The sequence below is a fragment of the Poecilia mexicana genome, unplaced genomic scaffold (assembly GCF_051168715.1).
Source record: "Poecilia mexicana isolate PSO_F unplaced genomic scaffold, ASM5116871v1 scaffold_20, whole genome shotgun sequence".
Taxonomy (NCBI): domain Eukaryota; kingdom Metazoa; phylum Chordata; class Actinopteri; order Cyprinodontiformes; family Poeciliidae; genus Poecilia; species Poecilia mexicana.
In genome coordinates, this window is record NW_028263389.1 from 10,096,502 (window position 1) to 10,108,412 (window position 11,911).

Consider the following 11,911-nt stretch of genomic DNA (forward strand, 5'->3'; position numbering starts at 1 on the left):
TTTTTGCCAATTTTCTATGCTCAATATCTTTTTTTTTTTTTTTTTAATATCCTAATTATGTGACAGAGCAGTACAGAGCTTGTAAAACTACAGGAAAAGGTAATGTTTTCATTAAAAAAAAGAAAAAAAAAAGATTCAGATCTAAATCTAATTTGAAAACTGTGCTTATAAATCTTGAAAAATTGCAGTCATAGACTAGCCTGTGAAGTCCAACTGAGTTTGAACTAATTTGCTATGAAGAATGGGCAATAATTTTTGATGCAAAGCTGGTGGAGACGTTCCCCATAAGGCTGTCATCTGCAAATATGGAATAAGGTTGTTCAATAAAACATACACTAACCAGGCTAAGTGCAAATGCACAGCACTGCTCATCTTGTGCACTGGCTGATTTTGTTCTGCAACATATAATGCCAAGAAAACGCATCGTTTGTGGCACGGAATATGAAACACCTTAAAGACTATAAGAACGTTTGCAATTATTTCACAAATAAATGAGAGATTTTTTTCAGATTAATTTAAACTTTGGTTTATTTGAGGACACAAAGGCTTAAACAGCTGCAGTCTGTCTTGCTTCGGGTTTATCGGTATGCTGCTAAATTAGTTTTGTTCTTTGGATTTGCACCAGATTAAAAAAAAAAAAAAAGAATGAATAATGATGCTTTAAACTTCAAAAATACACAACATAAAAGGATAGTTTTTTTTTATACAGAAGATTTATTTCCCAATTCAATGCACAAAAAATATTTTCCCCCTTAACTGTCACACCTACAAATAACTGGTTGAAATAAGTGATTTTTTTTCAACCACCATAGGGAATGAACATGAAGTGAACACACCGGACATACAGTATATAACAGGACAGAATTGATTGTAGCAGAACGGTTAGGACCGTTTATCATGCTGCTGCTGACAGGTTAGTGATATCAAGCAGGTTCGAACATACATTCATCTGTACCTTTGCTTTTGCACCCATCAGACGGAAAAACCAAACAAATGTATCCAGTAAGAGGCATAAGGGACAAGCACATTTATCATCGCAATGAAATGACTAACCATTACAACATAGCATAGATTTAAAAAAAAAAAAATAATACAACCCACCCTATTTCATACATGTCCCAAAAATTAAAATACAGTTATACAGCATCCATTCGCTCTTTCATTTTATTGTGAAATCTAAGGGTAAGCAGAGATAAGATGTCCAACCAGTGCACCAATGGGGAATGTGCATTTAGCTCGATAGTCAAAACATTGTGTTTGACGTCATTACAGGAAGCCATTAACTAAGATATGAGGCCCATTTAATCTCTGGTGGAAAATTTTACAGTTAAAAAAAAAAGGGTAGGGGGCTTTAAATTAGGTATACATTGGTCAAAAAGAAAATGTAAAAAAACAAAAAAAAAACAAAAAACATCCACAACTTTTATCCTGTTTTTGGATGCTTCTTTTAGGGTTTGCCATTTCATCCTGTTTCCAGCCTCTTAAACTGTTATGCCAAGATTTTTCAATGAATAAGGGAACACCTTCTGTGGTCCTCCACAGCCAGGAAATCCAGATATTTTATTTAAATAAATAATAAAAAAAAAGAAAGAAAAATGAATTTTCACAGGTTTTGTGCACGTCCAATTTTCACGTGTCTGTTAGTGCCAGAGTGCAACATATGCAATGCGAAGAAATCTTTCACCAACCGTGTCACATTCTCACCAAAGGCTACAGTTAGGAGCTAGCTTGGGTGGAATTTCTTCCTCTGTGCTATTATGAAGAGTCACTTACTTGGTCACAAAATACACTGTTGGAGAACAAATATCTGAACTTTATTTTCCGGGAGTATATTACATTTTTAGCTTTGTGATAGTCTTCTAAAGAGAATACGAAACGCTTTTCCAAAAACAGCAATTTACAAGAAAGTACAACGCTTGAATAATGTCCACCTGCCTGTGCTTGGTTGCCAGAAAGATTACAACAGGAACAGATGTTTTTTTTCTGTTTTTTCTTGTTTAGTCATTTCTCACTATTTTTCTTTTTTTTAAGGCAAAAATAAGAGAAGTTTAGTGGATGGCTGCAGACATAGCGATTTTACATAGTTTGATTTCATTTCATAAGAACTTTTATGTCCGTTTATCTTTTGGAATAAAGAAGAAAAAAACTGTTCAGTAGTGACTATAATTGGAAGAATATATCCACTGACATTAAATGTTTCATCACCTTCCTCCCGTTCTGTGCTCAATCCCATTCAGTTGCATAAACTAGCATCTCAGTATAAGCCACAGCTTAATTATGTAAATGATTTAGTGTATTTATAGATACCTCAAGTGAAGTAATGATACACCAAGCAGACAGCTGATTATTTCTTATGCATATGTACACCTGGTGGCTCAAGATGTTTTAGATTGTCTAAAACAAGAATTTTAATATCAAACATGTGCTGAATAAGTGTGTCCTGGACAACTATAGAACAAAGTTAAAAAATGTAAAATCATTTGCATTTTACATTTTTGCTTCTCCATAAACGCAGTTAAGAATAAAGAAGCCAATTCAGCTCTGCGGTACATTGCAGACAGAACAGCAAGAGGAAAACATATAAAAGAGAACACAGATTAAAAGTCCCTCTTTGTTGATCCTTGCTGGGAAAACAGGTTCTGCGGTCCTGACCGAGGCACGAAGGCTTGCTGCAATCATCTGTTATTGCCAAACTCATCAGATGACCACTTTTTAATACAAGTAGAAAAGCAAATTGGTTCTAAAACCAACAAAGGCACACACACATACACAGGCACACACCCACTCAAATAAACATTTGCTCTCACGGTGAGAGTAAGGCAGGCAACGATCACTGAGGTTGAATGTAGGAAGGCAGTGCATGGGGGCGGGGAGGGGGGGGGAGAAAGGCAAACTTGAATGAGCGGCTGTTTAAGTGGCCCTGCTTTCGGGCAGAGGCTCGCTCTGGTTCACAGGACTGCCCTGGGGGCCGGCTACTGGAGGCGGAGTCAGTGTGTAGGGGGGAGGAGCTTCGCCGATGCGGACCGAGTTTCCACCCCCGGAAATGAGAGGAGTGTTGTGGGAGGGATGAGGGGAGTCGGTCTCGTCGGTTTGAGCGCATTCGCTGTAGGGAGGCGGCTTCAGGTCATCCTCTGCAGGGGGGGGGGAAGAAGAAAAAAAAAAAAAAAAAAAAGTCAACCAGTTTTAAGCTTTTCATACAAATATATTCAAGTTTTAATGTCACTTGATTATAAAATGCTTGTATTTGTATCCAAAATTTATAGTGATCCTCGTCAGTGCAGTTTTACCTGATTTACCTTCAGCCCACAAACCCTCAGGTCTTCGATGTTTTTGTTTTCTAATCAATTTTCTCCAACATTAAAATCATTCCATAACATTTCCTCATTATGAATACAACTGTTACAATTTGGATCTGGTTGGTTAACATATAACCATAACACTTCTATCCTCAATTAACAATTTTATAGTCTGATTATTATTGCCTGCCTGAATACATGTCTCTTTATTTAGAGATATTATAAAAATGAGTTACCGCTCACTACCATCCAGGGTTCATGACAAGCACTGTGCCTCAACCAGAAATTTTACAACAAGCATATGTTATAATTTTCTTCCACCTGGTGTTAGCTTAAAAACACTTCTCAATTCTCCATTAAAGCTTAAAAAACAAAAACAAAAAAAAACATAACGAATAAAACATGAGCAGGGCTCTGTTGGAAAACACCTGCAGCAAAAAGAACAGACTGAAAGTACAGTAAAAGTTCCCGAACAGCAGCACATTTCCAACACGGCTTACGATGCAACAAAAATGACCAGAATGATGACTCAACCATGCTGTGTCCTAAATATGTTTGGCCAAAAATTCACAACGGAAATATCGAGAGGCCATATATGCAGTGCCTGGAAAAAAAAATATACAAATGCCCTTGAACTTAAGATTACTCTGATAACCCTAAATAAGATCCAGAGTCTCCTAATACGTAAAAGGAATCTGAGTAATTTAATAAGAAAATAGATCCAGCGGTTTTCTGAAGGTCTCAGAGGTTTGTAAGAGGATGTCAGAGAAAAAAACAAAACAAAACAGCATCATGAAGACCAAGAAACATCGCAGACATGTTAAGGATTAAATTTCGGAATGTGAAAACTGAATCAAGCTGCATTTTATTGAGGGGTAGCACAGTCAAGGGGCTGAATAAAATCACAGATTTTTTATTTGCACTATGTACTACTTGATGTTATTCTGTTACATACAATTCCACTGAATACTTTTTCAAGGTACATTAGGTAAAAAAGTGAAGCCAATTTGTTTTTCCTTTATTGGATTTATCTAATTATTAAATAAACATCACAATATCTGATTTGAATGTGTCTGAACTATTTTTTTCTTCCAAACACACCAAAGTCTGTTTACAATCCAAATTGCAGGGTTAAAAACACATATATATATTTTGGGTATTTTTAGATGTATACTAATGGCAACCTAAACTGAATTTGGGTTGTAAATGAGACACTTTAAAATTATAATTCAATTTAAAAAAAATAGTTGAACATAAAAATTATTTAAGTACAACAATAGAATTTTAACAAATAGCTCAAATAATTGACTGAAAACAGCAGCTGATTCACTGGAACACTGTTGAGACAACATAAAGTTCAAGCAAAGAATGAATTGATAATCATGTTACTCCTAACAGCTTGATAAAACCATGACATGAGTGAGTGAAATGAAAAAGCTCCCGTCACGTAATGACATGTCTGCCGAGTTGTCACCATTTCCATCCACTATCACCACATCCTGCCATCAGACTAAACATGCACTTCAGAAACGGCATGCACGTTACAAAAGAGGAGGCTGTGAAGTTCAGCTCAGAGCCTCCTCTGCAGAAGAAAGCTCAGGTGAACCTAAATAAAAATAAATAAATCTCAAATTAAAATTAGGAGCAATCATTTGGAGTTCCCCCAAAGGGAAGAGACATTGTTTAGAGCATATTAGTGAACACAGGAAAGCCAAAGTTAGTGAGGTAAAATAAACCTTTAAAAAACTGACTACACTAACGGACACTGAAAAAAAAAAAAGAAAAAAAAAAAAAGAAATACTTTTAAAACATAGATTAATATATTACCTTATTTTTCTTTTTCCTGGAACTACTAAGGTAACAAACATGTAGCTAACTTACTTAAATTCAAACTCATAACCAGCAGAAACTATCGCTGAATTTTCATACACGCAGATAGCGTCTTTCCTGTGTGGCCAAAACATAAAGCTTTTATTGTCCCTTCTACCGTATCAGGGTAAAATTCGTCCTCTATTAGGCTTCCTCTGCCTGAGTGAAACTGTACAGAAAACCACAGAGTGACAGTGATGAAGCCAGGCGGACTTTCCCACCATCGACAGTCATAAGGTGTGAATAAATTTGTGCAAAAGCAGGGACCAATTCAAATGGTGCAGCATAACATCTAGCTAACTACAAAACACTTGCAAAGGCGTTTATGTCCTTTAAACTTTAACATATTATGTCACATTGTAACTACAAACGTCAGTGTACTTTACTGGGATTTTGTGCAAGTCAGCAAAACAAAGTCCCAAATGCGGAACTGAGTGGAAGAGAAATGATACGTGATTAAGAATTTCATTGTAAAGTGCTTTTTGGCACCCTTTAAAATTTAACCCCTAAATAAAATCCAAAATAGTCAATAGAAACAGAATCCAGACTTAAATGTCTGCGTAAAAACAGACATTTACTTGCAAAGTCTGAAGCAAAGTTTTAGTAAAAAAAAGAGAACAGGATATCCAGGGTTTTTCACATGTCATGGAGTAAAGCAATCCCTCATTTGAAAATGCAAAGTGTGTGGTCCAACTACAAACCTGCCAAAAAGTGCCTGTCCAAATTAACTGAGGTCGGACAAGAAAAGTCAGAGAACCAGCCAAAAGACCTGTGGTAACTACAGAGAAGCTTGTCAGATAGTGAATTTGTTGACAGCAGCTTGTGCACCTTATAAATCTGACCTTTGCAAAAAAAAGTGGCAAAAAGAAACTGTTTGAAAAGGCAACAAATTTGGCAGAAGGTGCTCTTGTCTGATGAGAGAGAAAAACAAAAACAAAACCAAAAAAACTTTCTGTCCACAAGAAAAAAAAAATAGAAAAACAAAACACCATGAGTGGAAGAAAATAAACACAGTGCCCCTGAAAGCACTATCCTCAACATAAAACTTGGTGGCAGCATCATGCTGTCCCCCAGTGCTTTCCTCAGTAGGAAGCACAAAGAAGCTGATCAAAGCTGATGTGAATATTAACAGAGATAAACACAGAGCAATCACAGATGAAAGCCTGTTGGTGGCAACAATAGATTTGAGACTGGGGTGAGGGTCACTTTCCACCAGGACAACTACATGAAACATACAAACACAGCTAAAATAAAAATGATTTAAGGAAAAATGCTATTATCCTCAATGCTGCTATTTGGATACAAAGTACAACACAGACACCCAACATGCGAGTGGATAGCAGCAAAACACATAAGAGGAAGGAGATAGAAAAAAAAAAAAAAAGAGAACTAAGTATTTACACTGACTGGCTCTGATTGCATGAGGACATAAACTGATGGATTCTATATTACAGGTCTTATGTATGTGTTGGTTACCTCCAGAGACCACCTCGTACGGTGGGGGCATTTCCAGGTGGGAGAAGGATGCAGTCGGGGGCATTGTTGAGGAGGGTTCCTCGACCAAAACGTCCTCCTGACCGCCGTACCAACTGGGCCACACAGATGCTTGCTACAGGGGAAGGAAATACAGTTAATATAAACACACGAGCAAAAAGCAGAAGTAATGAAAATGCAGTAATGTACATACAAAGGACATCCATTATGAAGTTTTCATCTGGTCTGGTTTTATATGGACACTTTGCTAGAGATAACAGTTATGACAGCACTGATTTTCTACACCTGTAACTCTTAAAGGGACGGTATTATGCATTTCCAGGCACAGCGCCATTTTATAGCACAATCAAGTAACTATGTTACCTTCAGCCGTTATAAAAATATTGTATATCACAAATACAATTAAAAATAAATTTGATGCCTTTAAACTCTGTCTCTTTAAGAAACTTCTGCTCTTTCCAACACTCCACGTTCAGAACGTCATCACAACAATGCTTTGCTTAATGCAGTTCACGACCGTCCCTAGGAGAGTTGGACTGAAAAGTAGATGGTATGAGCTCAGGAGATGCTGTTGCTAATGCCTGCTGCCGCTAGTCTAAAGGAGCTGATGTGAGGCAGAAGCTCGGCTAAAGACTGCAGCTCCAAGGAGCAGCTGTGTGAAAAAGACGGTGCTTGGTGAGTCTAAGTATTTAGATACCACCCCCGATAGTTGCCATGAGAGATTCAAGGATTCTCAAACATGCATAAAAAAAATCAAAGCAACACTCAATGTCTATGTGATGGAGTGCACGATTTCAGGCTAAAAAAAAAAAAATGGAGATTTTACGTAATACCACCTTTTCCTCCCTTTAGGAAAAGTTTTCTCCAGGCCAAATTATTATCATTTCTGAACCTCAGTTATCAAATGTCATTAGGCCACAACTTAACCACCAAGGACTGATTCAAATAAGCAGCATACCACAGACAAATATGAAAACCAATTCATGTGAAAGGTAGCATTCAAAAAAAACATTGATGTCTCTTATCATATTATGAGTTTTGTAGTTGAAAGTGAATAACGTGGTTAGAGAAGATTTAGTAATTCATTTAGGCTCAAAATTGAGATATTTTGTAATTTTCCCAAACAGCCATTGAGTCATGGATGACCGTAAGACCTTCCTGCTGCACATTCCATTATCATCTAAACTTGGAACATTATCCACCAGAGACAGCAAAGGCTGCAAGCAGGACAGAAAAACAACAGGAGGAGTATGTAAATAATTTATAAAAAGACAGAAAAGTGGGAACTATCAGTTAATAATCAGACGGAATAAGGAGTGTGAAGAAGCTGGAAAAAAAGTGAGAAATATGCAACAAAATGTGTGTCAGGTTGAGGTTCCAGGTGAGGGGGATCCTGATCCTACAAGCTGGCATGTAATTACCTGTCTGACACAAAACTGACAGAAGCAACTAGGCTGCATGTTCGTTCATGTCTCAAACATTCAGATATGACACAGGATATTATAAATGATCAGGGGAAACCCGAGCCTAAGAGCACTGGCACTGAGCAGTTTCATTTATTTTCTTCTGCAAATGGGGCATTTCCTGGGGAACAAATATCCCAAACAAGGCTAAAAACACAAAAGTCTGTTCTCAGATGTAACCAGGTGAATTAGAAAAAACAATATGTTATGGCTGAAATGACTCGACTCCTTTTTCTTTGGACATTTTTAGAAGAAAGAAAGGAAATGTTTGTTTTAGCAAATTGAAGATTGTGCCCAGTCGTTATAAAAAGGCTATGAAATTTGCAGGTCGTGGGGCCAAGCCTGAAGAGGTCATCAAAGGTAACCCAAGGCAGTTCTTGACTGATCACTGAAGCATCAATACAATAGGAAGTTATATTTTAAGTTAATTATATTTTAAATAATTAATTTAAATAAATTTAATTTAAATAATTTTTCTTTGAGCATTTCTATGCTTTGGATGACAAAGAAAAACAGAAGATAAAAGTTTTAACAATCAGGCAAGAACGGAAATACAAACAATAACTGGTAAAATTGCTTTTTTTTAGTCAAAAGTGGAGCATGCAGTTGTCTGTAAATGAGTGAACTCAACTCTGAGTTTGTTATCAAAACATTGCACAATGCAGTTCTTACAAGTGCAGTTGAACTGTTACTGTAAGACAGTAACAGTCTTACACTGTTGACAGTCATGAATTAAGTGTCTAGATTTCTGTTATTTATTCAACTAAAACTCATAGAAAAGCACAAACGCATCTACTGAACTCGGACAAAGATCTTTACACTAAATGTATAAAGTAGCTAATAAGAGAGAGCGGAAACGAGTGCATTCCTGAGTGAGACCACAAAACAACTTGTCTGTTAAAACACCACCCAGCCAGCAGTGACCTTATTCGACTGCGTCGTACTCGCTGAACCAAATGTCTCTTAAGAGATTATCTTTATCCCAGAAACCCTTGAAGCTGTCCAAAGCCATGACCCAACAATAATGAAGACGTGCTGGAAGCAGAAAACCTCTTCAGACGCTGACAGCTACATGACGCATTTCAGAAACGGCATGTGGGTTCTGCACTTACATTCTGTCTCTCACACATCTGATGAAGGTAAGCCCTTCCTCCGACGATGACGATCTGTGCATTGCGGGTGTTGCTCAAATATGCTGCCAGTTGCCTTTGTCTTGACCGGTACCAGCACACATAGAAGAAGATCTTTATGATGATGAATATTATAACAACTCTGTGGGGGGGGGGGGAAGATGGGGGAAAGATGTTTAAAATAAAAACCCTCCAAGATCCAAGTGGTAAACATTAACAGGTGCAACAGTCAGAATTCTAAGAAGGAAAGAAGGAGGCGTCTCCTCGGCCTCTAAATCATAAATAGCGTCCAAGCGTTAATATATAGTGACCACGGATGTAACAACCGTTTGCACGTCACGCGGTTTTGCACCTTCTAAAATCTTTCCCACACACATGTATTATCTGTAACCACCGTTTGTGAAAGTGCTCCATCAGAAATACGCACTGTTATACACTTGCTTAGTAGTTAATATGCCTTTGAGTACAACTGGGTTCTCCTATTGTTTTTCCAAATTGCAGCTAAAACAGTGTTAAACTGACGTTATTCCAAGTTCTGATTGGAGGGAAATGGAACGCCGCAGAAGCAGCCACTAGCAGTTTGTTTTTTCCTCAGTTCGCTTTTCGTCCTCTTCACTTTCTATGGTGGTTCTTAAACCATTTTTTTTTTTTTTATTGAACATCCCTTTGGAGAAGTATCTTTTAAGCAATGTTTTTGGTAGTTACACAGAAATTGTATCTACTTTTTTTTTTCTTAAGTATTTTGTAAATAACTGAGACCAACGTTTCCTTTGTGTTAGTTTGTTAAAGTCGGGAACTGCTTGATAGGCGATTATGTTTAGGCTGGAGGCAGTGCAGCACAAATGAGCTTCCTGTGTCAAACACACACTGAGAAGGGAACATGTAGAGGTACCCTCTCAGTAACTACTCAACAGAAAGACGAGGCAGTATAAAAAAATATTTTTAACTCCTTTGAAAACCGAGTCGATATTTTTAATTTCACATTGCTTTATTTTTGCATCACAAAGTTACTTTGCACTACTTTTGCTTTTCGTTTTTTGTACTCCATGCACACCTCAGAAGGGAATATAATCTGTGATACCCCACCTTCTACCTCCGATTCACATGTGAGTAATTGGAGCTTTTCTGTGGAAATAAGTACGACAAACGCGACAATCATTTGAAGGTTCATACAATCGTGCTGTCATAAATTGCAATGGTGTTTTAGTGACTGGGGTCGTTTTAAGAGGGTAGATGCCTCCTTTGGCAGTTTTTGAGGTAATTTTAACACAACTTTCTGAGATCAAATAATCTGCATATACACTGTAGAATACCTAATGAGAGAAATCTATTGAAAGTAATATATTAATAACGTACAACATTCCAACAAAACCTCAGTATCTATATTTGTAATATTAACTAAACTGACATAATCTTAAATGTATTCTTGTTTTCAGGCCAGAATATTGTTCGTCATTGTCATACATACATATAATATGATCCAGTAATACTTATTACAAGTCAAACATAAAATAAGAATGACAAGGTATTATTCATCAGAATAGGAACAGAGATGAACAGTTGTTTTCAGGACTGTAAGATTTTTTTAAGCATTTGTTTAGCAATAAATGATAGCTAAATCGTATAATACATTTTTAACTTATAAATAGCAGACACCAACATTTTCAGTACCACTACAGTACAACCAAAAGCGACACACTGTTGCTACGCGAGTACAAAGCCATCAGTCTACAGTCAAAAACAAATCACAGAGAGTTATTGAAAAAAAAAACAAAAAAAAAAAACAAATAAAGATTCACTTACATATACCAGTAAAGCTCCATTTCATACGACGTTTATAACTGAGAGGAGAGTCTCATTACTGAAGAACCACACAACTTTCCCTGCAGACAGGAACAATTTTGGTTACAAGGAAGCAACATTTCTCACGTCAGTTCGCCTCACCGCTAGCAGACTCAAGCATGTTGTAGCATTTCTGTAACTTTAGACATAAAACTTAAACACCAAAAGTCCTTTGTACAATTAGAAACAAATTTAGTATGGAAGTAAACTTGCCTTAAAGAGACAGAGACGTCCACCTGAGTTGGCTAGCAAGGTGTGCCATTTCTCTTTCTATTTCGGGTGAGAGATGCCAGTGAAGCTCCAGGAGCCAATCGAGGCTGCTGCTAGTTTTAGCTAGGATATCCGTGTAGCAGGCCGAAACAGCGGCAGCTTTAGTCACTTATTCGGAGCGCAAAACAACGACTAAAACTGTTCTGTTTGATAAACACGCCTCTCTGTTGTTCACAACATGTCATTTACTATCAACTGGGCGAGCTATTCGTTGAGTTCAGGTTAAATAAAGAACTTAACTAGACTGAGCGGAGTTGAAGCTAACGCAGACTGACTGACCACATCCTCCTGCTTTCAGTTACCCAGGTGGGCGGTGTTTATGGGGGTGTTGATTTCGCGCTTCCAGTAAGATGCTCCCCCTTCACAAACCCAGTTCTTAGTAAGAATTAATTGGTATTCTTTGCTTTAGACTATATAAATAAAGATCCTGTCATCCATGCCGTATGTAACCATACGAAGTAGCTTTGCTTAGACACCCAGGAAGCCTTTCTATAAAATGATCTAGAAATCATTCCCGCTGCTCTACACACTTAATCTAGTTTGTATA

The 11,911-nt window shown here is 37.3% G+C and overlaps 1 protein-coding gene across 1 annotated transcript; it reads right to left on the bottom strand.

Moving 5' to 3' along the window:
* Window positions 1–694: 694 nt before the first annotated feature.
* LOC148153374 (uncharacterized) lies at window positions 695–11,691 on the bottom strand. Its single transcript, XM_088001234.1, has 5 exons — window positions 11,308–11,691; window positions 11,056–11,135; window positions 9,235–9,394; window positions 6,642–6,774; window positions 695–3,131 (listed from the first exon to the last, which is right to left on the bottom strand). Exons 2-5 carry the CDS (start codon window positions 11,073–11,075, stop codon window positions 2,911–2,913), a joined length of 534 nt encoding a protein of 177 aa, XP_087857360.1. The 5' UTR covers window positions 11,076–11,135; window positions 11,308–11,691; the 3' UTR covers window positions 695–2,910.
* Between the last annotated feature and the right edge of the window lie 220 nt (window positions 11,692–11,911).

Excerpts from the sequence above, each read along its gene's own strand:
- LOC148153374 (XM_088001234.1), bottom strand. The coding sequence starts at position 11,075 with ATGGAGCTTTACTGGTATAT. Across the intron at positions 6,775-9,234 it reads AGATGTGTGAGAGACAGAAT|CAAGCATCTGTGTGGCCCAG; the intron begins GTAAGTGCAGAA and ends CTTCCCCTGTAG. Across the intron at positions 3,132-6,641 it reads GTACGAGGTGGTCTCTGGAG|AGGATGACCTGAAGCCGCCT; the intron begins GTAACCAACACA and ends CCCCCCCTGCAG.